The 27,872-nt window shown below is 43.2% G+C and overlaps 2 protein-coding genes across 6 annotated transcripts in view; one reads left to right on the top strand and one right to left on the bottom strand.

The window, feature by feature from the left end:
• Positions 1 to 27,756, top strand: SLC7A9 (solute carrier family 7 member 9). Of its 3 annotated transcripts, XM_079119911.1 has the most exons (14): positions 25 to 121; positions 757 to 893; positions 2,675 to 2,822; positions 3,101 to 3,343; positions 3,778 to 3,903; positions 4,154 to 4,253; positions 5,026 to 5,070; positions 5,592 to 5,715; positions 6,511 to 6,614; positions 16,067 to 16,163; positions 17,100 to 17,249; positions 22,351 to 22,525; positions 24,372 to 24,484; positions 26,361 to 27,756. In XM_079119911.1, the coding sequence occupies exons 2-13, from the start codon at positions 807 to 809 to the stop codon at positions 24,434 to 24,436; spliced, it is 1,464 nt and encodes a 487-aa protein (XP_078976037.1). In that variant the 5' UTR covers positions 25 to 121; positions 757 to 806; the 3' UTR covers positions 24,437 to 24,484; positions 26,361 to 27,756. The 3 variants fall into 3 exon arrangements, with proteins under 3 accessions (XP_078976036.1, XP_078976037.1, XP_078976038.1); XM_079119910.1 differs by lacking the exon at positions 26,361 to 27,756 and having other exon boundaries at positions 1 to 121; positions 781 to 893; positions 24,372 to 25,404; XM_079119912.1 differs by lacking the exon at positions 26,361 to 27,756 and having other exon boundaries at positions 26 to 121; positions 24,372 to 25,404.
• The window catches only part of TDRD12 (tudor domain containing 12), a 92,487-nt gene continuing 90,975 nt past the window's right edge, over positions 26,361 to 27,872 (bottom strand). For all 3 annotated transcript variants that reach the window (XM_079119897.1, XM_079119895.1, XM_079119896.1), the window contains one exon: positions 26,361 to 27,872. In XM_079119897.1, the coding sequence (XP_078976023.1) occupies positions 27,781 to 27,872 (92 nt within the window). In that variant the 3' untranslated portion in view covers positions 26,361 to 27,780.

Below are 27,872 nucleotides of genomic sequence, written 5' to 3'. Positions count from 1 at the left end.
TACCTTCTGGCTTCCTCTACTCCTGGGCACAAGACATGGCCCTTCTTAGGGCTCAACTGTACAGACGCAGGCGATCAGTTAGGCTGGCAGCTCTCCTGGCTCTGCAAGGTCAAGGAGAAAGGTAAGGCCAGAGGGGTAAGGCTCCCTGCTCTCTTGAAGGGACCTAAACAGAGAATTTCTTTAGGGAAAGTGTATGACCATCTCCTAATTCCTCCTTGCACTGGTTTCTCTCAGCAATTTTTTTTTCATTCCTGCATCACTCACTGAAGCTGTGGATCTGTTAAGCGTGAGATGCCTTAAAATTGAGAAGGAAGTGTGGGAAAGCCATCCTTGCCGTGGCCTTGATTCTGTTGAGTATATTCCATAGAGTAAATTAAGCTGTTTCTTTTTACTTTTGAAAACTGAAGCTGGACCATGGAGGTAGATTGAGTTTCAAGCATGTCATGGCTGAGGAATAAGAGACAATGATGTGGCAGAAGCCAGGAGCCTGGGGGCCTAACAGGATGGGTGCAAAAGCAAGTACCTAAGATTTGAGAAAGATACAGAGACCTCTTGCCCACGGCCTGAACAATATCAACGCTCATTTTTTATTCCTGGGACTGAGCAAACTGTCCCTAAGGGACTGGCCCCTATTCTCTCCTGAGACAGGAGTAAATGATTTGCTTTGGGAGTCAGATCCCACTGCCCAGATACACTAGTCCAGATGAGCCCTTGCTGAGCTTCCCTTTGCATCTTGTCTACTTTTGCTGAATCAAGATTCGGCCCATGCCCTCCTTGCAGCCTCCTGGGACAAGCAGGAGGAAAAGATGGGGGAGACAAGCCTGAGAAAACGGAGAGAGGATGAGAAGTCAATCCAGAGTAATGAACCCAAGACTACAAGTCTCCAGAAAGAGGTAAGAGAGAGAGAGAGAGAGAGTGTGTGTGTGTGTGTGTGTGTGTGTGTGTATGTGTGTGTGTGTGTGTGTTGTAGGGGAGGTTGTCAGGTCTGAATGAGGGGCAGGCAGCAAGGACCAAAGCCCCTACTGACCCCTAGTAAGCAACCAAAAGATAGGATTTTTGATTTGCAAAGTGCATCTTAAAACGAACAACTCTCTGGACTTACCTCTTGTGGGTGCGTGAACTAGTATACTCCTCTGAAGCTTATACATGAAGTTCACGTACGTGCTTCCATGCACTGGGCAAGCATGTGGAGGTTCCAGTATTCGCTCAAATGGGTGGCCTTTACAGGGCAGTCAGAGAAGGTCTGCTGATGTTGAGTTTCCTCTATAGCGTCTCTGCCAAATATCTGATCCTCACATGCTTGAACATCTGTAGTGGAGAGAGTTGTAGGGCCTCCAGCAGCAGCCCACTCTGTCTTGGAGCAGTCCAGCAAGGCAGGAGCCAGGAACTCAGCAGCAACACTCTCCCTCTCTGCCAGTCTCAGGACTGATTCCAGTGATGTCCCCCCAGAACCCTGTGGCCCTTCAGCCACACAGCACACCTAAACAAACCCCAGGCATGTCCTAAACTCATTTGGACAGCAATAGGTGGAATGGCTGACCGTGTCCAAATCAGAACCCAGCAAGAAAAAGGATTCTGAGATGGGGGTGGGGCAAGAGACATTGGTGAGCAAAACCACCAGCCAGGAGCAGAGACAGAGGAGGAAGAAGAGGAGGAGGAACAGAAGAGCTCGGGCTGTCCTGCCATCTTGCTGGGCAGGCCCTGAGGCCGAAGCCCCTTCTTGTGTGTGTCAAGTCCTGTGGGCAGCCAGCCTGCACTGGGACCTTCCTCACCCTCTGGGATCTAACCCTGGTCTAACCTGTGCATTGTTCACTACTCACTCTGGAGATCAGGCCTGGGTAGCTTTCAAGGGCTGAAGTTAGGAGTAGCAGCTTGAGTTAAGAATTTTTTCCCCTTTATAAAAGCACACCCCTCATTAGCATGTAATTTACATAAAGTGAAACGTGCAGATCTTTAGTGCTCAGTTTGAAAAGTTTTGATAAATGCATCACCCCAAAAGCTCCTTCTTGCTCCTTTCAAGGCAGGACCCCTCCACCCCACCCCAATCCTGAATTTCTATTACTGTGGATTCATTTGTCCTGTTCTTGAACTGAATGGGGATGTAATCGTGCAGCATGTGCCTGAGCTGGGGTTGTTCTTAGAAAGCCCACGCCCTGCCCTACACAATGGCACCACAGGAAGTTTCTCAGTCCCTCAGGGTTTCTGTCCCTGGGAGGTCTCAGTTGCTGACGTGGCTCTTCGGGCCAGGACTCCAAGTGCTGACCACAGTCTGCTTGGTGGAGAAATCCTTTCTATCCTGCCCAGCTAAGTGGTGTCTCCCAGGGGCCTTGGTGCTGACCTGTTTGTTAAATGAGCCTTTCCGGGGAGGGTTGTCTGGGAACTGGTTTGCAGCATGCAACCTGAGCCAGGTCTGCCCCACCTGTTAACCCTGGGCAAGAGTAAAACGGGGGTGGCATCCTATCGACACCTCCGGAGGCTGTCGTGAGGATTAATCTTTTCACTACAAGCAAAATCCTGGGAACTGTCCTGCTGTTAGCACAGCGCCAGCACAGGTAGATGTGCCCGGATGTGCCATCCACTGCCCTGGCCATAAATAGGTGTTGGGGGATTGCCCCTGGTTCTTGCGACCTCTGGGATGGCAGCATCGACCCTTCTTCCTTCCTGCGCATCCCAGGTGGGCCTGATTAGTGGCATCTGTATCATCGTGGGCACCATCATCGGTTCTGGGATCTTCATCTCCCCCAAGTCTGTGCTCAGCAACACGGAAACCGTGGGGCCCTGTCTCATCATATGGGCAACGTGTGGGATCCTCGCAACACTGGGTAACGAAGACCCTGCTCACTGTAGACCCCTTCTTGTCAAATGTGGGGACACACACAGCACTCTCTTTGCTGTTGCTGGGTTCACTTTAAATGCACATGTGGCAAATACAGGGACACCGGGCTACAACTAAATATCCAGCGGTCCCAACTCTAGGTCATCTGTCACCAGAGGATGTGGTGAGCCTCTGTGAGCACAGCTCCCCAAGGGAGGGAGGCTCCTTGGGACTAGGGCAACGCCTTCCAAGGGGACCAGCTGACACTTCCTATCTGTGTTCCAGGTGCTCTGTGCTTTGCAGAGCTTGGCACGATGATCACCAAGTCGGGGGGTGAGTACCCCTACCTGATGGAGGCCTTTGGCCCCATTCCTGCCTACCTCTTCTCCTGGACCAGCCTGATCGTCATGAAGCCTTCGTCCTTCGCCATCATCTGCCTCAGCTTCTCTGAGTATGTGTGTGCGCCCTTCTACTCAGGCTGCAAGCCTCCTGTAACTGTCGTTAAGTGCCTGGCCGCAGCTGCGATCTGTGAGTACCCGCAGCTGGAGTCCCAGTGAGGGATAGAGAAAGCTGGCACAGGTAGCGATCAGGGACTCTGGTCCCAGCTCCTCCACACCCAGAAAGAGACCCACTGGGCTCTGGAGGTGCTAGTGAGAAGTAGGACAGGCTGGGCCATTCCTGCTAGTTCCAAGAAGTCCCTGGGCCTGCCAGGGGCTGCTGAGGGCTACCCTGCAGCTCAGCATTCTTGGCGCAGGGCTGGCTGCTTCTCCATCATCCTCTGGGGCAGCCCAGCTGGATGGCAAAGCTCCTTACCAAGTGCATTTTCAACTCCCTTGCTTGGATTTGCCCTCTCTGTGTTCCGTGTGCTGGGGAGGGGACATGGAAGTGGGAGGAGAGAGACTTCCCAGGGCCTTGGGAAAAACCATAAGCACAGAACGTCACTGGGCTCTGGCCCCTCCCAGTGCTCATCACGACAGTGAATGCCCTGAGCGTGCGACTCGGCAGCTACGTGCAGAATGTCTTCACAGCGGCCAAGCTAGTGATTGTGGCCATCATCATCATCAGTGGACTCGTTCTCCTGGCCCAAGGTGAGCAGCAACAGGGCGGGAGGGTGGGCGCGGCCCCGGCACACGCCTCCTTTTCTTTGGGAACAGTCCTGCACAGGAGTGTGCGGCTGAGCTTGGCAGGAATGCACAGAAAGAAGCTGTAGGTGTCTGGCTCCTCAGTTTGTTTTATAACCTGGGGTCACGAGTCGTGTCCTTCTTTTTCATGGAGAGGAGTGCAAAGTCGAGATGTGGTCAGCTGACACCCACTCTCCACTGTTTCGGTTAATTACAGGAAACACAAAGAATTTTGAAAATTCTTTCGAGGGCACGACAGTATCTGTGGGAAGCATCACTCTGGCATTTTACAATGGACTCTGGGCGTATGACGGCTGGTAAGGCCCTCCTGAAACTTCCTAAGTCTGCTTTGATTCAACTCTCATGGAAAATGAAGGCCTCTCCTTTCTGGGGTTTGGTGGGGCTCTAAAATTCGCCTTTACATTTCCCTTTGGTATAGCTCCCGATCCCTGACCTTTCTATTGCCTGAAACCCCTGGGGCACCAATCACCTGCCTCTTTCCTAGTCCTGGACACAGCACTAGCCCCTGTCCAAGCACCTGGTGGGCAGGTAGTGGTGAGCCCCTTGCAGAATCTTCAGCAGGCAAACAAAAGCTCAGCTGAATGCCAGGCAGCCAGGGCTGCCCTGCGTTTGACCAGGCCAAGCATATTCAATGGCACTTCTATTTAAACCTCAAAAATACCAGCTTTACTCGATGAGATTATGCTTGTGTCACTTATGGAAGAAGTATGGCCATCCACGTGCAGGCCTGTCTTTTTGGCCAAGCAGTTGTGAGTTTCATCTTCTTTTTAGACAAACGGTCTCTCAGTTTTTTCAAAGTACCCTGGAGACTCACTACTCCTGGACATTCTTGAAAATTCATGTGATTCCTGTGGAGGGCAAAGTCATGACCAACGGACAGACGAGTAGGTCCTGGAAGGGCCACCAGAGCTTCCCAGAAAAAAATAGCCAGAGCATTCTTGTAGCAGAGCTGTCTGTGGTGGAGAATCGTAAATGAGGCTGACATTTATTACTGTGTGTTTCACAGTCTTAGCCAAGAAAGTCAAGTAACATGTCACCCTTGTTTACTTTTTTTTTTTCCTCCTCCAGGAATCAACTCAATTATATCACAGAAGAACTTAGAAACCCTTTCAGGTAAGAAAGCGGGGCATGATGTGTGTGAGAACGAACTTCTCCCCTCCCAGGCAAAGAGTGATGCTGCTTTCTCCCATTATCCCACCACCCAATGCCAGGTTTTGCCTTTTTTGCAGAACTAAGCACAGAACTCAGGGCCTTGTGCCAGGCAAGTGCTCTATCCCTGAGCTGCACTCCCAGCCCAGAATATATGCTCCCATGCATTCTAATGGGTGCTCATTATGCACCCATTAGAGCTGGCTTTGTTTGGGGCCCTGGAATGGTCACTAAGGGGAAGGAGGAACTTGAACTCCCTTTATCTCTGGCTCATTTTACTTTAAACAATTGAATTTGACTGCTCTGGGGTTTAAGAGGGAAAATTCCCATTTGAGTATGTCTCATGGCTGCTGGGGCTGTGCTAACCACATCCCTAGCGGGGGTGGGTTCAGACATGGAGCAGGTGGAGGGCAGCCAGAGGGAAGAGCTGGACAAAAATGACAGTCTTACCTGACCCTATGTCCCCATGTCACCGTCCCTCCCAGAAACCTGCCCCTGGCTATTGTCATTGGGATCCCTCTGGTGACAGTGTGCTACATCCTCATGAACATTGCCTACTTCACTGTGATGACCCCAACAGAACTCCTGCAGTCCCAGGCGGTGGCTGTGGTGAGTGCTGGTGGGAAGGGGCTGTGATTTGTGAGAAGGAAAAGTCATTCAGGAGACCGGGGACTGAACAGATCAGGGACCTAACTGCCTGAAGGGAGAGGCCTGGGATTAGGGAGATTGTCAGCAGGTAGTGGGCTCTTCCTCCCTAGCCCTCCAGTTGCCCGGGTATGGGGGCAGCATGTGGCTGGAGGGCAGGGCTAGATTGAACCAAATTTGGGGTTTGGCAGACAAAAAAAAACAGAGGGGGAATGCTGAAGGAGGTGATTATAATGACAGGATTGTGGGAGTTGAGCTGAGCAAGAGGGGAAGGCAGGATGAGAGATGGCGGGCACCAAGGACTGGAAACGTGGGCGGGGTCATGCGCTGGAGGCCATGTGTTTTGGCGGGCCCAGGAAATGAGTTAGAAACGGAGGAGGAAGTGATGGGGCTCGGAGTATGGAGGAGATGCAGTTTTGTTTAACGGTGAGGTCACTAACCAGGAGAACGGTGGCTGAGGTGGGGGGAGGGCAAGGTCATTTTGAATGAGGGGTCAAGGGCGCTCCTACTCAGCTGGACAGTGGGATGACTAAGAACAATGTCCAAGGTGGCTGGTCAGTGACTTCTGCCACCACCCATATCTTGAGATACTCCCAAGAGGATTTCCACCTCCCGCTCCAGTAGCATGAGTCCCAGAGGCTGTGCCCAACGAGGAGAGGGGGGACCTGGGTCTTCTGGGAGGGCACAGTAGCTCTTTTGGACCAGCGGCTCCCGGAGGCCGTGGAAGATCCTCAAGATTCATTTTGCTTCCCCTGCCAGACATTTGGTGACCGCGTTCTCTACCCCGCCTCCTGGGTCGTTCCACTTTTTGTGGCGTTTTCGACCATCGGCGCTGCGAATGGGACCTGTTTTACAGCGGGCAGGTAGGGGACCCCCAGTGGCGCTCTCCTGGGCTGGGGAGGACGCAGCCCAGCCGATTCCACACTTGAAGTCCTAGGTCCCTGGGACTCTGCCAGGCTAACCCCTCGTGGCCTAAGTAGGATCCGGAGCCACAGGAGGGAAGGGGCATGATCCCACACGGCACCCCCGCAAACCTGCACTATGGGGTCGGATGTGGCTGCCCGCAGCCCCAGCACTGTCACCTCAGTTTATCTCATATGAGGGGGGCCAATGCTGCCAACTCAGCACAGGCAGAGGGAAGTGACAGTGGGTGAATGAGGCCTGGATTTCCGCATGGTATTCTTTATGTTGTATTTTTTCACTGTTTTTCTTCATTTTAATATACATGCAGATTTGACCGGGAATTATCACACTTTCCCGTAAATGGCCAGAAATTAATATTTAATAATATTAGGTTTGCAGGCCATGTAAGTCTCCATCACAACTCCTCAGCTCAGTCTTTGCAGCACAAAAAGCAAAAAGCTATGGTTATGTCCTGATAAAACTACACATAAACAGGTGGAGTTTGCCAACACTCCAGACCCAGTTTCAACAGCTGTGTTGCAGCTTGATGTAACAAATCCTCCACTCAGAGGCTGGGTGTGGGCTGCTTCAGTAAAAACCGCTGCTGAGAACATTCTGGGACATGTCTGTGCCCAGTGTCCAGAAGGGATATATCTCTGAGTGATAGTGCCACATATGGGCCGTAGAATCATTCTTTGAATCTATCAGGGTACATATAGGGCTATTCCTCTAACTGTGTTCTTTTTCAAAAGCATTTCAGGGGCTGGGGTTGTAGCTCAGTGGTAGAGCACATGGCTAGCACGTGTGAGGCACCGGGTTTGATCCTCAGCACCACATAAAAATAAATAAAGGTGTTGTGTCCATCTATAACTAAAATATTTTTTAAAAAAGCATTTCAGGATGGGGATGCAGATCAGTGATAGAGCTCTTGCCTTGCATGCATGAGGCTTGAGGTTCTAACTCCAGCAGAGTGAAACAAAACAAAACAAAAAACCTCAAACCACAAAAAACTAATCTAGATTCTTTGTATTTCTATATGAAATTTATTTATTTTTTCTTGGTACTGGGGAGTGAACCCAGGGGCACTTAACCATTGAGCCGCATCCCCAACCCTTTTTTATGTTTTTTATTTTGAGACAGGGTCTCACTAAGTTGCTTAGGGCCTCATGCTAAGTTGCTGAGGCTAGCTTTGAACCTCCTGCGTCAGCCTCCTGAGTTGCTGGGATTACAGATGTGTGTCACTGCACCCACCTTCTTTTATTTCTAATTGACAATAATGGTATATATTTATGGGATACAAGGTGATACATTTATAAATTGTGAAATGGGCAAATTAGGTTAGTTAACACCTCATCTCACATACTTATCATTTCTTTGTAATGACAACACTTAAAATCCATTCTTAGCAACCTTGAAGTATATGTTGTTATTATTTTGCAGCACAGAAGATTGAACCCAGGGCCTCACACATGCTAGGCAAATGCTTGAGTCCTGAGCTACACCCAGCCTAACATGTACTTTATAATTAACTATAGTTTCCTTGTGTGCCATAAATCACCAGAACTTTCTCCTCCTGAAACTGTACCTGTTGACCTTTTCCCTGCCCTTGCACCACATCCCCAGCTTCTGATAACCTCTATTCTACCTTCTACCCCTGTGAGTTCAAATTTTCAGATTCCACGTATACATGGTTTGCATTTCTCTGATTAGTGATGTTGAACATTTGTTCCATGTAGACCTGTTGGGTCTTTTGCACGTCTTCCTTTTTTTTTTAGTTGTTGATAGACCGTTATTTTTCATTTTATATGCAGTGCTGAGAATCAAACTCAGTGCCTCACACATGCTAGGCAAGTGTTCTACCACTAAGCCACAACCCCAGCCCCAGCACGTCTTCTTTTGAAACATGTCTGTTCAGGGCCTTCGCCTGTTTTTATTTTTTAATTTTTGTAGTTGTAGATGGACAGATTGCTTTTATTTTATTTGTTTATTTTTACGTGGTGCTGAGGATCGAACCCAGTGCCTCACACATGCGGGGCAAGCGTTCTGCCATGGAGCAACAGCCCCAGCCCTTTTGCCTGTATTTAATAGGGTTGTTTTCTTGTAACTGAGTGTTTGAGTTCCTTTCATGTTTTGAAGATAAGCCCCTTAACTGATGTATAATCTCCAACTGGAAGGTGGTCTCTCCACTGTTGGTTTCCTCTGCCATGCAGCTTTTTACTGTGATGTAACCCAGCTTGTCCAATTTTGCTTTTGTTACTTGTGTTTTGGGGTCATATGCAAGAAATCATTGCTGGGACCAATGCCTGGTAGCTAATCTGTTGTTTTCTTCTAGTAATTTTACGGTTTCAGGTCTTGCTTTTAAGTCTTTGGTCCCTTTTGACTTGATTCTTGTATAAAGGGTGACAAAAGGGACCAATTTTGATTCCTCTGTATATAGATAGCCAGTTTCCCTATTTCTATATGATATTAGGATCAGCTTGCCAATTTCTAAAAAAACGTCTTTGAGAATTTTGATCTGGGCTGTTTTGGCTTATTTCACTTAGCATAATGATTTCTAAAGCCATTTTATGTTGTTGTAAATGATAGAATTTGAATTTGGGAAAGGCTGCCATCTTGTAAGTATTGATTCTTTGAGGTCCTACGCATGAATTGTCTGTTTTCTTAATTTTTTTCAAAAATGTTTTCAGTAGTTTTTAAATTGTAAATGGATACAATACCTTTATTTTATTTATTTATTTTTATGTGGTGCTGAGGATGAAACCCAGTGCCTCACACATGTGAGGCAAGAGCTCTACCACGGAGCACAACCCCAGCCCCTTGAGTAGCTTTTAATATATAGTTTTTGCACCTCTTTGGTCACATTAATTCCAAAGTATTTCATATTTTTATGCTATTATAAATGCATTTTAAAAGTTTAAAAAGTTGTTTCCAATAGGTTTTTTTTTTTTTTTTTTTTGGTACTGGGGATTGAACTCAGAGGCACTTGACAACCGAACCACATCCCCAGCCCTATTTTTATATTTTATTTAGAGACAGGATCTAAGTTACTTAGTGCCTTGCTTTTGCTGAGGCTGGTTTTGAATTCATGATCCTCCTGCCTCAGCCTCCTGAGCCATTGGGATTACAGGCGTGTGTCACTGTGCCAGGCTAGTATATATATTTTTAAGAGCTCATCATGTTGTTCTAAGTGGCAGAATATTTTTTTAAAGGCTGAATAGTATTGATCTGTTAAAACCTCACCCTTGTAATTGTACAATCCAGCTATTTTTTTAACATGACAGTAGAATGTATTTTGACAAATTATACATACATAGAGTATAACTTACTCTATTTAGGATCCTCCTCTTGTGGTTGTACATGATGTGGAGTTACCTGGTATGGTGTATTCAAATACAAAGCTAGGAAAGTTATGTCCAATTAACTCTACTGTTTTCCTATTCCTCTCCCCACTCCCTTCCCTTGGTTTCTCTTTGTCTAATCCTATGGTTTTTTATTATTCCCCTCCCCACCCCTTTTTTGGGTTAGCATCCACAAATCAGAGAGAACATTTGGCTTTGGGTGTTTTGGGATTGGTTTATTTTGCTTAGCATGATATTCTCCAGTTCCATCCATTTACCAGTAAATGACGTTATTTCATTTTTCTTTATGGCTGAGTAATATTCCATTGTGTATGTATACCACATTTTCTTTATCCATTCATCCACTGAAGAACACTTAGGTTGTTTCCATAGCTTGGTTATTGTGCAACTCGGCTATTTTGGTGGATCTGTAAAGCAGTTCCAATTCTAGAACACACTCATCACCCCAAAAAGTTCCCTCATGCTTAAGTACAGTTACTTTTTTGCAGTGCTGGGGATTGAACCCAGGGTCTTGTGCTTGTGAGGAAAGCACTCTACCAACTGAGCTATATCCCCAACCCTAGTACAGTTACTCTTTACTTCAACCTTCATCTCTAGACAGATATGCTCTTTCTGTAACCTTGCTTTTTCTAGACAGTTCATCATTTGCAGCTGACTTCTTTCAGGTAGCAAAACGTTTTTGAGGCTCATCATGTTGTAGTATCAGTTCATTCCTTTAATTGCTGAATAGTATTCCATTATATGGATTTACCACTTTTACCCATTCACCAGTTGATGAACAAATGAATTAACTAGTTTTGACTGTTACGCAGTGCTGCTGTGAACATTTACGTGTTCTTTAAAATTTTTTTAGTTGTAGATGGACACAGTACCTTTATTTTATTTATTTATTTTTATGTGGTGCTGAGGACCAAACCCAGTGCCTCACACGCTAGAAAGGCACTCTACCACTCAGCCACAACCACGGCCCTCTATGTGTTTTAGTATGGACAAACATTTTCATTTCTCTCTGGTAAAAACTTCTAGGAATAGAATTGCTGGGTCATATATTAACTTTATGATTAACTTAATTTTTGGTTAAAAGACAATGCAAATGTTTATTTAAAGCTGTGGAGCTGCCAAGTCTCAGTTGAATTAAATTTTCACCATATAATTTTGTGTTTGGGATGGAAAAATAAGCCACTTATATTTTCAAAGCACCGACATGGTAGGCTAGGGTGTAGTTCAGTACGAGAGACATGCTTAGCATACACAGGCCTGGGGTTCAATCCTCCAAAAAATAAACCAGCCAACCAACCAGCTGGTATGGTACATTAATATTCAACAAGACTTGGTTTATTTTCTTAGTAGTTTACAAAATTATGTTTAACCCCTTCTGTTATGCCTATTAAAATATTTAATGACAAAGCAAGTGTAAGAAAATAAAAACAAGATGTATTTTGCCCTGTGTAAACAATACATCATAAATTAAGACTTTCAAAGAAACTACCAAACTTTTTCTTTTTTGTTTTAATTTTTATTTTGGTTCATTGTACACAAATGGGGTACAACTCTTGTTTCTCTGGTTGCACACGGAGTCGCACCATTTGCGTAATCATACGTGTACATAGGGTAATGATGTTTGTCTCATTCTGTTATTTTCCTCCCCCCACCCCTCATTTTCCTCTATACCATCCTCCTTCCTCCATTCTTGCTCCCTCCCACCCCCGTTATGTGTCATCATCCACCTGTCGGAGAGATCATTCGGCCTTTGGTTTTTCCAAGTGGTTGTTTCATTTACATTTGTACAAGCCACATGTGAGGGTTCCAGTTTCCCCACAGCCTTCAGCAACACATGGGCTCACCCCCACCCCCAGAGCCTTGCATTCGGCAGTGCTCTACCACTGACCTTCAACTCCCATTCCCCACTACCCCCATACTTTTTTTTTTTTTTTTTTTTTTTTTTTTGCGGTTCTGGGGATTGAGCCCAGGGCCTTGGCCTTGTACTTGCAAGGCAAGCACTCTACCAACTGAGCTATCTCCCCAGCTGCCCGCCCCCATACTTTTTTGAGCATAAAAAGAGTAGGATTTATTCAAGTGAGAAGAGACAGGACTCCTGCAGGGCAAGAAGGGCCCTAGTAGGGGTTGCTCCCACCCCTTTTTATTTTTTGAGACAGTCTCACTAAGTTGCTGAGGCTGGCCTTGAACTTTTGATCCTCCTGCCTTAGCCTCCCAGGTACCTGGGATTACAGGTGTGTGCCCAGCATAAATGCGAATGTTTTACATCCAAGGATTCAACCAACCATAGATCAAATATGTTCAGAAAAAAAATGTATCTGTATTGAACATGTACAGACTTTTGTCATTATCATGTCTATACAGTATAACACCGATTTACATAGTATTTAAACTGCACTAGGTATTATAGAGATGACTGAAAGTCATCTTCACTGAAACTAAGTATATGCAGGGATGTGGGATGTGTGCAGAGTGTATGCAAACAATACTTTTGATGTAAGGGAACAGAGCCTCTGAGCATTTTGGAATCTGCAGGGGTCCTGGAACCAATCCCCTAAGGATCCAGAGGGATGACCATATATATTTTTTGAGGGGGGATGAGAAATGGGGTCTCACTATGTTGCCTAGGCTGGTCTTGAACTCTTGGGCTCAAGTGGTGCCCCCATCTTCACCTCCCAAGTAGGGGGGCTACAGGTGCGTGCCACTACACCTGGTTGTATATAATTTTTATGAACAAAATCTAAGAATTTCCCACAATGGCTTTGTTTTAATCAGCTTTTTAGCTGCTGTGACCCACAGACCTGACAAGAACAATTTTAGGAGGAAAAGTTTATTTCGGGGCTGTTTCAGAGTCCTCAGTCCACAGATAACTATTTCTTGGGGCTCAAGGTGAGGCAGAACATCATGGTGGAAGGGTGTGGCAGAGGAAAGGAGCTCAGGGCACCAGGAAGCAGCTCAGCTCACAAAACATATACCCTTAAGGCATATGTCCACCACTGGTGTCCCAATGACCACCTCCTCCAGCCACACCTGCCTACCTACAGTCACCACTCATTAATCCCTATCAGGGGATGAACACACTGATTGGGTTAAGGCTCTCATAACCAAATCATTCACCTCTGAACCTTGCGTTGTGTCACATAGGAGCTTTTGGAGGACGCCTGTATCTGAACCACAACAGGCTTCCATTTTTATCTCACACGAATAAACCTTCTTTCTGCCTTCCAAGATGATTTAAGTGCTGACCTGTGCTTTCCCCTAGCATTCTACTTTAGCTCTTTGATCAGTGTGGAAAGTAGTTTGAGGTGAGGCCTGTCTCCCTTTCTTTTTCAAACCTTTACCTGTCATTCCAACATTATTTATCCTTTCTTTCCCTTACTGGTTAGAATTGCCACTATTATCATTCCCATATGTTCCTGGTTCACTTGGTCTGATAGGTTCTTTTCTGTGCTTTTATTGTATTTATGAGAACATTCTATAGCTTTGAAGTGTGAAATCTGGTAGGCCTAGGACCACCATGCCAGACTTCTCGCCTATTCAGCATAGAGGCACTTACGCTTTGTCCAGGTGCATTCTGATTGTGTGGAACTGATATATTTATGGAGAACTAAAAAATTGAAAGTGAGCACACAGTATTCTTTTTTCTCCCTTCAGGTCAACTCCTTCCTGCCTGTTTCCACTGCCTTTTTCTGGAAATCAACTTAAAAACCATGTTGGTATCATTTCAAAGTTCAAGTGTGTATTTCTAAACGGATGGGTCTTTTTGGCCTTTATATTCCTGACAACTAGTCTCACTTCCTCCTGGTCTCAGCATATGGTCTTTATGGCATCAGTTCTTTGAAGTTTTAGAGCTTGTTTTGTTGGCTCACTAAAGAGTTCATTTGCTACAGTCTTAAAAATAGCGTTTCTAGAACTGTCTCTAGATTTTTATATCAAGTCTGCGACTTGTACTGTTCCAACTGCCCACTTTAACAGCCTTTGCCAAGATTTCCCTTCGTTCCCAGGGCACCTGGTTTTTGTCATCCTTCTTATCACTTCTCGGTGTTCCGTTCTTTTTTTCCCATAGGAACTATCTGCTTTACACCTTCAACTTTCTTTTGTCTGCTATTGCTGCATCAGCTATCCTGAGGCTGTTTTTGGTAATGTCCCATCCTTTTTTATCAACCTGTCAGTGTCACTGGGCTCTTTGAACAAATCCAGAGTCTCTAGTAACTGAATGTGTTTACATTTCAAGTGATTGCTGATGCAACTGAATGAATTTCTAACATATTTCTATGTGTCTTCTTGGCTTCAAAATAATCTTATCAAGTTGTTATATCTAGTAAATTTCTTTAGTCCTATTATTCTTCTGATGTGAAAGTTATACATCTATTCTTTTAATGATCACCCTAAAATAGAACACGAGTGTCTAGAATAGTATCAGTATTTCAGTTCCCTTCCCTCTTGCAATGACTCTCTTCTTCATGTTGTCTAGTACATCAGTTATATCTTATTGCACTTCCAAGAAATGTTTGTCAATACAAAACAAACCAAAAAAAAAACCTAGCCCAATATTTATCTACGCACTTCTCTTTCCTTAACACTGTTTCTTAAGTCTTGTTTTTCCATAGACTCTAATAGTTTCCAGTGAGGATTGGACAGTAAAGGTCTCAGAGCTAAATGTCTCATAGCTTATCTAAAACTGTATTTATTTTGCCATTCATCTTGAATGCTAGTTTAGCTACAGAATTCAAATCTGAAAATGTTTCATCATTTTAAAAATATTCTTATGATATATACTATTGTTCTCATGTTCCAATTCTATAGTTCATCTCTTAAATTCAGATGCTCTTAAGACTTTGATTTTTTTTTCCTTCTACTATAACACATCTGGGTATACTTTGTCTTCTGCAGGACTATGTTCAGTTTGGGGACTCACAGTGGAGTTGTTTTTTTTTTTTTTTTTTTTTTGGTGGTACAGGGTGGGGATTGAACCCAGGGCACTCTACCAGGGCGCCACATCCCCAGCCCTTTTATTTTTACTGATTCTTTTAGTTACACATGACAGAATTCATTCTGACATAATTGCACAAGCTTGGCATGACAGGGTTTCACTAAGTGGCTCAGGCTGGCCTCAAACTTATGATTCTTCTGCCACAAGCAGCTGGGATTACAGGCATGCACCTCTGTGCCTGTTTTTCAATTTTATAAAAATCCTCTGCTCTTTGAATTTGCCTTTTCCCCACTCACTGAGGATCGTGGTGTCTTCTTACTTTCCCATCCACATTTGCATCTCTCTGTTCTTTGTGCTTACATCTAACTTACAACTTACTTTTTCACTTGTATCTAATTGAATTCTTAATTAGGGCAACTTTTCCTTTAGCAATTCTGTGCAGTTTCTCCCTGTTTTCTTTATCTTTTAAACACAGTCTTTCAGATTACTGAACTATCAGTTTTGGGGAGAACTGAGTGCCCATTTTTTTGTCTGCTAATCCACTCTTATTATTTGGTTTGGGGATTGCACCCAGGGGCAGTCAACCACTGAGCTACGTCTCCAGCCCTTTTCATGTTTCATTTAGAGACAGGGTCTTGTTAACTTGCTGAGGCTGGCTTTGAACTCACAATCCTCCTGCCTCAGCCTCCCGAGGTACTAGGACTACAGGCGACTGCCGCTGCACCTGGCTAATTCACCCTTAATTTGCTTGACCTTTTAGAATATAGGCCTTCCGGTGGCTTGGCTTTTGCATGCACAAGGCACTTCTGAGTTTGCCTCTGTCCAGTTTGCCCCAGCCACTGGGGTTACTTGGCCTTGGACTAGTTTTTACACATTTCTTGCAGTCCTTTCAGGACTCAGAGCAGGCATTTCCTCTTAAAAGGGCCTCCCCACTACCCATGCCTTGGTAACTCCATTGTGCCAGATGCAACCCTCGCAGGCACATTTGGCCACCTCAATTACTCCTCCCAACTCACTCCCCTCCAGAGGACAGATTTCCACCTGAAGACACCAGTCACCACTCGGTTCCCTTCTCTTTGGTCTCATTAGTGACTCAGTGAGTGCCACGTGCTTGTTCTTTCAGACTCATTTACGTTGCAGGCCGGGAAGGCCACATGCTTAAAGTGCTCTCCTACATCAGCGTCAGGCGCCTCACTCCAGCCCCTGCCATCATCTTCTATGTAAGTATGAATCCTGCCAGGACACCAGCTACCCTAAAGGGAGGAGTTTCCTCAGTTCAGGTGGTGAAGCCAATCTGCTATTGCTAAACTCCATGGTTTTTAAATGAGGTAGATTCCCTTATTCCTTGACATCACACACACACACACACACACTTAAGACAATTCAATTTACCCGACTTCTCCTTTTTCTGAATTTATCTGTGAAAGACATTGAATCTTCCAAGCTTGTACCTTCCCTATTCTTACATGCATGTGCATTTGTCTGTTCTGGGTCCCTGGTACCAAGCTTATAAAAGCCCACTAGGTTACAGGGAGAAGAAAACTTTACAAAGTTCAACAGATAATCATCTCTCACTATGGTCTACTAGTGAGATAATTTCTTGGAAGTTATGAGGTCTTTGGCTTCTTCCAGTTGGAGTTTCTGCAACTGTTCTGGGCACCCAGAAAGTACTTAGATCCCTGGTTTAGGGCCAGGCCACTCTCCCCAGCTCCAGAGAACCCTCTTCTCCATGACTATGCTCACTCTGAAGATGGGAAACAGGCCCAGATACAGGGCAAGGGCCAGGGCCAGGCAACTAGTGCCTTCAAGATCAGACTTGAGTTTCATAGTCAAGGGGCTCTTGTTCATGAAGAAAACTGTCTGGTAGGTAAGTTAAATTCATTATTCTGAAGCCAGCACAATACACACATATAATTTGTTTTTCCTTGCTTAAAATCACCCCTTCAAAGACTCAAAAATTGTTCAGTTCTTCTTGTCAGGCTTCAAAGAGAACAGCTGTGGTAGCCACAGTCAGGGATAACGCAACTATACAGGGATACCTGGGAAGTTTCTTTCATGTTACAATGTTTATCTGCAGGAAAAACTGTTTATCAGTCTTTTGTGAAGAGATATTTTTATGTGCTAATGACCTAAGAATTCATTCTTCTTCCTATTAGGGTATCATAGCAACCATTTATATCATCCCTGGTGACATAAACTCCTTAGTTAATTATTTCAGTTTTGCTGCATGGCTGTTTTATGGGCTGACGATTCTAGGACTCATTGTGATGAGGTTCACAAGAAAAGACTTGGAAAGACCTATCAAGGTAAGTTTAGTGCATGAATGTTGTAAGCATTTTAAAAATTAGAGACAACTATTGCAAATGCTAGGGCAATCTTTCTCTTCCAACCTGATTACTCTGTTTTCTATTACATTTTAGAGGGGCGTTCACATCTTACTGCATTTCATATGATAGTTTATGATCCAATTAGCCACTTTTGTCATCCATTTTATTAAGCTGTTAGTAATGCCTGTGACCCTTTCTCTAACCAAAGCAACAAGTCCAGTTCTGACAGTCCCAGCGTCTCTCAGGCTTTCGCTTTTCACACAATGATGGGGGCTCTGGACTGTTCCTGTTCACCTTTACAATCTGCTTTGGGCTCCTTTTCCACTCTCTTGATGGCTGGTGTGCCTACATACCAATGAGAGGAAGCAGAGTTTAATTTACTTTGCTATTTAATTCTTATGGTAATAGAAAAGCACAGATAACCTGCCTGGAGCCTGGCACCTCTACCTCATTCACAGGTGAGATCAGGGTGGCAGTATAGATTTTTAATCTGCACAAAACCACTCATAAAAATAGAGCCACAAGAACAGCAGAGGGAAAACCCTGTAGCCGCCATCTTCAACAGAAGGGAAGAAATGAAGCATTGCCACAGACCTAACTGGGTGAAGTACCATGAGCCCCAGGGCACACACGCCCCAGGAGAGGCTCACTGGATAGGATTCCCAGTAGGAAGATTTGAGAACCAACAGTGGACGTTAGAGAGCAGGGTTGTGATGTCCTAACCTTGCCACGATCCTAGAAACTCCCCACAAAACCTCCTTTCCAGAAGGACAGAAGCGTCCCCTGCACCACTGAAGACATCAGTTACAGCTGATAGGAACAGAAGCCACACTGAGTGTGCAAGAACATCGGGTCCCAGGAAGTGGAGCTGGTATACATACCTCCCCACCCGGGAGTGAGGTGCAGAGAGAGTCCATGTTTTGTTAGGACTTCAAAACATCATTTCGAAAACCAAAATAACTTCAGAAATAAAGAGCAAGCAAGAAGGAAGAGAAGGAACAAGATGGCGAAGGATCATGTCAGGAAATGGAGGACCTGAAGAAGAAAATGAAAAATTCCAAACAGAATAAAGAGGATTTGAGAGAAAATAAGGAGACAGGAACAAGGAAGTTCTGATACATGTATGATTGGAGTCCCCAAAGGAAAGAATGAAATTAACCAGAATTCTAAAAACTAAGTTGAAAACTATTTCCTCTGGTGGGAAGGCTGGCTGCAGGGCCGGCTCCACCATTCAACCAGGGTAGTGAAAGGCATGCAGCACATGGAGTGTACTATTACATGAGCCCTCCTGAGCAATCACCCAGAGAATGAACTTCTGGAACCAGAAAGTCATTGGCATAAGGTAAATATACTTAACTACAGAACTGAGGCTAAAGGATGAGAGAACCGTGACAGAAATAAGTCAGACATAAAGTTATATAAACACACACTAGGGGTGGGGATGCAGTTCAGAGGTAGAGTGCTTGGCTAGCACATAAGGCCCTGGGTTCAATCCCAGCACTGCCGAAAAAATGAATAAAATAAAAAAATAAAGTAAGCATGATGAAATCAATAGCTTTCATGCAGAAGAGAGCCAATGTAAAGATAATTTCCTCTCAAACAGAACCACAAAAAACAAAACCACTCATTGGCTTCATAGGAGGTTAGAGCTATAGATGGAAAACTGCATAATACTCCTGAAAGAGTTTGCAACGGAAATTTGGACAAATGGAAATTCATACATGTTACTGGACAGGAAAACTTAGTATCGTAATGATGTCAGTGTTCCCTAAATTAATTTAGATATTTAAATATAGTTTCAACATATAAAAAATAAAAACAAAATAAACACATACAATTGCAATAGAAATACCATGTTTTTTTTTTTTTCTGGAGATACATAATTCCTAAGTTCATACCGAAGAACAAATAAGCAAGAATATCCAGGAAAACATTAAAACACAAGAGCGTCATTAAATATTTAAATATTATGGTGCTATTGCATGAAAACAAGTTTCTTTGTAAATTTATAAATTTAGAAAAATCTCCCAGGACTCAAAATCCAGAAGTAATAAGGGAAAAAAATGATAAACAGAACCCTAACAAAGTAAAAAAAAAAAAAAATTCATGTCTTTAAAAAAGAAACGTATACATGTAATAATAAGGGAAGTTCTGGAAGTAATATTACACACACACACAAAGGGTAACATCATTAACATATAGAGTTCCTAAAGACAGAGATGAGAGATATCAGCATGTGAAAGAAAAATATGAAGAGATACAAAAAAGACAGTTCAAAGAAAATTGCAATGACACTTAAAAATGTAAACAAAGAAAAAACAACCCAACAAAGCTCAACTTTGCTTCTAATAAGAGAATGCATGCCAAAATTGTAATGAGATACTATTTCTTGCCTATCAGATGGGCAGAAATCCCAAAGCTTGACTCCGTTGTTGGAAGCACGCAGAAGAGCCCTCTCACACACTGCTAGTACAATAAATAGCACAGTCGTCATGGAGGGAAATCTGACAGTCTCTAGCAAATTGATATATATTTTTTACCCTCTGACCCAGTCATCTCATTTTGAAGTGATCTATCCCAAAATGAAACTGGCAGAAATATGAAATATACACAAGGTTCTTTCTCATAGCATTGTTAACAGCAAAAGGTTCAACACAACCCAATGTCAATTAATAGAAGATGGATTGAATGAACTACGGTATATCCACATAAAGTAGTGTGCAACAGTAAAAGATGAATGATTTCAAAATTTTTGTATTACTATGGCATTACCTCTGCAGTATACTAAAGGAAAAAAGCAAGGTGCAAACCTGTCTATTATGCAAGTTGCATGAACGTGTGTATTCATGTTTGTGCACGTGTTTATTCCCAAAAAGAAACAATGGAAGAATAAAGCAAAGTCAAGAAAAGTAAAAAACTGTAATATTAAAAAATAAAAATGAGGGCTGTGATTGTGGCTCAGTGATAGAGGGCTTGCCTATTAGCACGTGTGAGGCACTGGGTTCCATTCTCAGAGCCACGTATCAATAAGTAAAATAAAGGTCCACTGACAACTGAAAAAATATTTAAAAATAAATTTAAAAAAATGAAATCTAAAGAGGAAAAATGAATCCCTAAAAATTGAAAACAAATGAAGATAAACCTTAGTCTATAACAAGTAGGTGACATAACCAAATAGAGAATTACTAGAATATTAAAAGAATATTAAATAATTATTAGAATTGTACATACTATAATTTAGAATAACCAAACAGTTGATGAAGTTCTTCACTGTAGATAATTAAGATAATAAAGGGAACAGATCTTCCTTTTGGGCTATGTTTTGTGGTTAAAAAGAACTGCAAAAAAAAAAAAAAAAAAAAAGTCTTTTTTACTTTTGGTACTGGGGATTGAACACAGGGTGCTTAATCACTGAGCCACATCCCCAACCCTTTTTTACATTTTATTTAGAAACAGGGTCTTGCTAAGTTGCTTAGGGCCTTGCTAAGTTGCTGAGGATGGCTTTGAACTTAACAATCCTCCTGCCTCAGTTTCCTGAGCCACTGGGATTATAGGTATGTGCCACTGCACCCAGCTTACAAAAAGAAAATATTCTTAAGCTTCATAGTTGTACTTATAATAATACTGGTATACTTATTTTTAAATGTCTTACAGTTACATTGTAAGATAAAGCAAATGACAAAGTTAAAGTTGTTAAGAAATAAGATTTCAGAAACAAGGAAAAAAATACAGGTCTAAATTAAAGGAAGGAAAAAACTCCCATGTAATCTTATATTTGAACTAAAAGTATCTGTATGAATTCATCAAAATTTTTCCCTTCTTGAAAAAGTATCTTATCTGTGTTCTTGTAAAAGAACGAGTACTCCAACTGCCCAAATTACAGTCTTCTAATGCCATTTCTCACTAAAAGGATACAGAGTTCCCTGCAGAGAGGGATGAATCCAGGTCTGGCACATCCTGGCCACCAGAAAGCAGTAAAAACTTCCCAAGAGATCTGCGATCACACAGCCAATGTCGAATGGAACATTGAAGAGTGACTACACAGGCTTGAAACTCACAAACATGTAACAGTCCAGGAATGTTTGAGTCCCCACTGGTGGTCTCAAGCACCTGGTCATTCTAAAAATCTAGAAGTAAAAAGAATCAAGCATTTATGCTGCTTTTCCTGTATAAACTGCCATTCAGAATAACCAAATAGTTGATGAAGTTATTTGCTGTAGACAATTAAGTCTAGAAGGAAAGAGAGAAATATTACCATTTTGCAACCCCTGATGAAATCATGAATTGAGGCAACATCAGCAGTGAGGTTAAAATCATTAAAGCTTTAGTTTTAGTTTTGGTTTACAACGATGAAAAATTAGCAAGAAAGTTACAATGGTGAGGTTGGACTGGTCTGTCTCCAGACCTGCTGGTGGATATCAGCACTTCAAAGGTGGGACAATCAGACATTATGTGCCTCATGAATATCACAAAAGGACATGCACTACTCCAACTGTGAAGCGTTCTTGCTTCTACATCAGCTGCTTTACAGGATATGGGAGAGAAGAGCAAGTTAAATGACACCTGGAGGAAGCAATCACAAAGCTGGAATTAAACACTGTTCAGGTGAAATCATCCACTTCCCCCGAGGAATCAGTGGCAAGATAAAAAAGGAGGGGAGGGAATTCTCTTGTTAAAAACAGGAGGCCTGGGGCTGGGTTGTGGCTCAGTGGTAGAGCGCTTGCCTGGCATGTGTGAAGCACTGGGTTCAATTCTCAGTGTCTCATATAAATAAACGAATAAAAATAAAGGTCTAGCAACATCTAAAAAATATTTAAAGAATAAAATGAACAACAACAAAAAAATAGGAAGTCTTCACTGATTAGAGATGCATACTCAACATTTTACAGTGCCTGTGCTGCCTGTTTTAGGAAAAACGAAGCTGGAGTAGATGAAATGACTGGCTAAATTACATAAAAATTCCTGAAACTGGAGGAAGGGTTCAGAGAGTTCATTCTACTCTTTTCTGTTGTTTTTAATGAAATTTTTTAAAAAGAAAATGCACAAGACCAAAAATGACACCTTGCTATCTTGTTTACAGGTGCCCATTTTCATCCCCATCTTGGTGACTCTCATAGCTGTGTTTTTGGTTCTGGCCCCAATCATCAGTAAGCCTGCATGGGAGTATCTCTACTGTGTGGTGTTCATACTGAGCGGCCTTATATTTTACTTCCTTTTTGTCTACTACAAGTTTGGATGGGCTCAGAAGATCTCAAGTAAGTACCAACAGAAGGCCCATTGTGCCACCTTCCCTCACCCGTCCTGCTTCCACCCACACTTCCTATGACAGGCTCTCACATGGACAGCAGATTTCACCTCCTCTTCAGAGAACACAAGGTGCTTTTCCCTCTATGCCGCCTCTGGGTCTGCCCCCAGTCTCCTTTGTTCCTGTAAATTACTCTTAACAAGCAGGAAGGAAAAGCACCATTTTCTTTTCATTTGTAAAATACACTTAAGAGAAAATTTATCATTCAAACCACTGTTGGGTGGATAGTTCCACAGGGTCCAGAATATTCATGTCCTATATCTCATCTTGCCAGATTCTGTGTGGCCATCACCTAAGAGGCTCAATGGTATCCCCACCAAATACCCCAAAAGTAATGGGAGTTAGGACAGGGAATTGGGACAAGGGCCTGAGCCTTCCCATGCTGAGGTCACATCTCATGTCAGGATTCTGCATCCTTATCCTCGTTATTTTGGACAAGAGTTGGTTAAAAACTTAGCTATGTTAGCCTCTTTTGGTTCTAAAAAGAAAGCACTGTGCAAAAATGTATCAAAAGAAAATTCTAAACTTACCTATTTCTTAAACTCTGTAACTACATTCATTCGCCAGTGTTTTATCTTCTATAGCAAATGCAATCGTAAGAAACCCCACTTGCCTTCAAAGCCACCTGAGCATCCTCACCAGGCAGTGAGGTGATCAATGGCCTGTTTTCTTCCCTATATTGGGAGTCTCTTTCAGACCAGAACTTGGCTGTGTACAATGTAATCCTGAATGGAGCAGCCTGACATCCAACATTCATTCAATGAGTATATGTGATTAACTACCTAACTCTTCCCTGCAGCTGTTCAGCCTGTCAGAACAGGAAAGAGGCTCACCCCCTTAGGCTTTCCTATGGTTTTTATTTATACAACTGCAAGTTAGGAAGAATACACACAGTATGAAAGAACAGAAGTCAACTGGTTGCCAGGGAAGTTGATTTGGGATTCCAGGTGCAAGTAACAGGGCTCAGCGTTCCTTTTTTTTTGTCTTGAGTAAGTCAGAGCCTCTACCCATTTCCTCAGCTGTGGAATCTCGTACCATCACTTACCTGCCAGTCGTGTTTAGAACCAGAGAAAGGCTATTTCCTGTTGGTTAGCAAAGTGAAAACAAAGCACAACATGGATATTATTTCCACCAAAGTCCTTTTCCTTTCCTGAAACAGCTCCCTTCACCTCCAATCTCTTTATTCCAGTCTCAACCCTAAGCTGAGAAAGACAGGCTACAGGCACATGACTACAGAAAGGAAAGGAAGTCATTCAGAAAAAACAGCCACTCTCTTCATGCTTCTGAAATGAACTTTGGTTTGACCACATTGATGGAGAACCTAGCCAGGATGATGGGCAACCTGATGGTACAAAATGCAACCCGCTTCTCAGCTCTAGGATGCTAAACCAAGTTGCTCCTTCCAAAAACTGATAATATCTCGGGTCAAGGTGGTTAAAAAATAATAATAGCAGCCATTTTTATTTTAGACAAAACAGTTTTAGTGACTTCAGATTGGTCAATGCTTGGCAGTAAATACATACACATACTTGAGTCACTTCTATTTTTTCTGCAGTGTAAATTGGAAGCAAAAAACTATTTAGCTGGTTCCTAATTCTTTAATAGGAAATAATTTCTAAAGAACCAATGCAGCTATCAGGAGGGTTCTGATTAACTCTGAACACCAGGTGTCACCTGAGTGCAGGTCCTAAAAAGTGACCTATCACCAGAGTAAGAACAGAACCACTGCTTAGCAGAGACAGGGAGACCTTTTAGTCATGTGTTGCTAACTGCACTTCTTGTGCCTTCTGTCTCAGAGCCAGTGACCATGTACCTTCAGATGCTGATGGAAGTCGTCCCACCAGAGAAAGAATTTGAGTAACAAGTTCATCGCTTGTAATCCTGTCAAAGCTGTGATCAGTTTATTTTTGTAAGCAATATTTGTGGTTATTTCTTCCTGGTATTTTTCTTAAGGAAAAAATATACCCAGATGTTTATATTATTTTTAGATAGCCCTAATTCTCTGAATACAGGTTCCTGATAGAAGTGACAGGTGTTTGCCAAAGTTAAAAGGAGAGGACATCACCTAACGGAAGGCTGATGGCTAGGGAAGGGCTATATAAAAACCACCATTACAGTGGCAACTATTTAATAAAGGGTGAGACTGGGGAGAGCCCAGTAACAGAGCACCTGCCTACCAATGCAAGGCCTTGGATTCCATCCCCAGCACTGCAAGATAAATACATAGATAAATAAAATAAAGGGTGTTCCTTAAACTCATATGATCAACAAGGTCTATTCTGGTGATATTTTTGCTTTGATTGATATAGATTATTGATATGGATCTTTTAAAAAAATTTTGTAAGTACAATTTTTTTCTTCAAATTTTCAGAAAATAATACTGCCACTCCTGTATTTAACCTGTGACATACATGATAGGTCTGTGCTGGGCTGGATAATGAGGCCCCACTGCAAAGCTGCCCATCCACCTAGAACACTGAAAGCCTATGTGCTCATAAGGGAGCTCCATTCAGGTCAATATCACCTGTTCCCCAACAGCCCCCTAGCTCTTGGTCACCAGCAAGTATGGTGAATGAAATTTTATTTTGCACTTGGTGCTCAAGGAAAACACTGTTTTAAAAAATGAAAATATGCTGGATGCAGTGGCACACACCTATAATCCCAGCAGCTTAGGAGGCTGAGGCAGGAGGACTGCAAATTCAAAGTTAGCCTCAGCAACTTAGCAAGACCCTCCCTGACTCAAAATAAAAAATAAACAAAAAATAAAAGGGTTGGGGATATGGCTCAGTGATTAAGTTCCCTGGGTTCAATCCCTGGTACAAGGGGAAAAAAAAAAAGAAAGAAAAGAAAGAAAAGAAAGAAAAGAAAGAAAGAAAGAAAGAAAGAAAGAAAGAAAGAAAGAAAGAAAGAAAGAAAGAAAGGAAGAAAGAAGAAAAAGTAATGTTTCTGTGAGAACACTGAAATTTTATTGATAATATACTGCAAAGGCATTCACATCACAACTGTGTGAGAAATTTTAGAAGCACAGATGAAAAAACTTTTCCCTTGTTTAAGAAATCAGAACATTTTAATAGCAGTACAGAAAAACAATTACGAATCCTTTACATAATCAGCATCATATGTCCTCCAAAATGTAGTTCAGAGCTTCAAATATTAGCAACTTTGCACGTCTGAAACAAGAAGTTGATATTTAAACATATAGCTCTTCTCCCCCAATATTCCTACTGAGCTACTAGCGAACTGTGAAGAGAACTGGCACCGTGCTTCCTCTGACATAGGCCCTGCCATCTGCACTGGGAAGCACCTCCTGCAGCTCTAGATCTTGCCATTGTTGTTCACAAAAGACTTCACCTAGCTAAGTGCAGAGGACAGGCAGCCAGTGGGTGCCCACTGGATGCTCTCTGGAGGTGCAGGCACCACCCCAAGACCTCCCTCAGCAGGGGCAGACCTGCACCTACAGAAACTGACACTAACAAGGACGAGCACCAGAGTAGAAATTTGCCAGAAGACACCAGATATTTCTGCTTCCTGAAGAGCCTGCCCAATGTAGCCATCTCACTTCATGGGCCAGTTTGATAGCTGCCAGCCAACCATGAGAGTCACAGCAGCAGCAAGAACATGCTCCTGGCAGCTCTTCAGGTTGGACCTCATTCTCTGACTGTAGTGCAGTGGTCGGTGCACATCGCAGAGCCCCTGGGCAGAAAAGACGGCCTGCCCCAGCAGCACTATGGGCATGCCCCAGGCAAGGGGAGGCTGTACAATGATCTCAACATCTTATTTTACAGATGAGAAAAAAGTGAGAGCCAGAATCCTGCTCATGGAACAGCTTGATGAGAGACTTTACCCTCAGTTCAAGCAGTGGCTTATATCCAGGATGTACATGAGACTGTGCATCTGTGTGTCGGGGGTTAAAAAAGAATAAAGCTCTTGAAGGTAGTCACTCGAGAGTGATGTTATATCAGTGTTCTTTTCCACTTCTTGGGAAGCCAATAAACTGATATTGGGATAGGTTTTAAACTTCTCAACAGCTCACCTTCCCAGCTTTTTCAATAAATAAAGCATGCAAGGTATCCTACATCTATGCCTCTGGGCATCCTACATTTAAGTGGCAGTGACTATATATACTCCTCCTAAGAACCTGGTGACCCCAGGTGCCACAACCTTTCCCAGGGATGAAATCATGCAAGTTTTCAGGGCTCATCTCGTTCAGGTGTTCTCATAGTTACTCCAGGCACTGTGCACATCCCTTTTAAGTGTCCAAAAAAAGAAAACTTTGTCCCATTTGCCCAGGACTCTGCAAGCCCAGGGGGCAATTTAGAACCAGAAGTGTCACCTTCAGAAAGCCCTGGGTCTTGTTGATCTTCCTAAGGCAATCCCATACTGTCTTTGGGAAAAGAAATCAACTTGCTTGGTAGCTATCAAGATCTGGAGAATACTGAAATTATCAGTACCTGTACGCAGTGATGGTGAATCCTGACTAACTCAATCAAGCTTGGAGGGCTCTGTTAAGCAGCTGCTGAACATGAATTTGTAAGATGGAAGCCTCATATGCCTAAGATCAGGTTTTAAGCAATGTACATAATGCCTAAATAAAAAAAAGAAGTGGACTAAAGCTGGGCACAGTGGTGCATGCCTATAATCCCGGTGGCTCAGGAGGCTGAGGCAGGAGGATCACACGTTCAAAGCCAGCCTCAGTAACTTAGCAAGGCCCTAAGCAACTTAGCAAGACCCTGTCTCAAAATAAAACTAAAAAGGGCTGGGGATGTGAGTCAGTGGTTCCCTGAGTTCAATCCCTGGTACAAAAAAAAAAAAAAAAAAAGAAAAAAAGAAAAAAGAAGTGTACTAACTGCAGAGAGTGCAATTCATTACCCAAATGTCACAGTTTGTGCTTGTTCAAACCTGTGTATGTCTGGATGAGTTATGAGAGGCAGTGAGGGGGACACCTGTACAAGCTGGGTTCTGCTTCTCTGACTCCAGATCCTGCATCCACTGCCTGTGACAATCTCATAATTTTTAACCTATTGTTAGGTCAACCAAGAATTCTCACCAGTACCGATCCACTGCCACAAGATGACACTTAGTAATAATTTATCCTTCAAGTGCTAAAAGGTTTGGTTATGACTGCTTATTTTCTTAACTTCCAGTCACTTAGCAATGTTTTTGTTCAAAGTCTTCTGGCCACTCTTCTGGCTTTAATTCACGTTTTCATTCACTCTCACTTCCGTCATCCTCTGAAGTGGTGTCACTGTTTTCAACCACCTCTGCCACTTTGCAGGACAAGTTTTTAGAATTCATGA

The sequence above is a fragment of the Sciurus vulgaris genome (genome assembly GCF_902686455.1).
Source record: "Sciurus vulgaris genome assembly, chromosome: 17".
NCBI classification, from domain to species: domain Eukaryota; kingdom Metazoa; phylum Chordata; class Mammalia; order Rodentia; family Sciuridae; genus Sciurus; species Sciurus vulgaris.
The sequence above is the reverse complement of the archived record's forward strand: the minus strand, read 5'-3'. Positions and strand labels throughout refer to the sequence as shown.

Bases quoted from the DNA above. Each gene is read 5' to 3' on its own strand.
- SLC7A9 (XM_079119911.1), top strand. From the start codon at position 807: ATGGGGGAGACAAGCCTGAGAAAACGGAGAGAGGATGAGAAGTCAATC. The intron at 5,071-5,591 runs GTAAGAAAGCGG...CGTCCCTCCCAG, and splicing joins GAACTTAGAAACCCTTTCAG to AAACCTGCCCCTGGCTATTG. The intron at 6,615-16,066 runs GTAGGGGACCCC...TTGTTCTTTCAG, and splicing joins ACCTGTTTTACAGCGGGCAG to ACTCATTTACGTTGCAGGCC.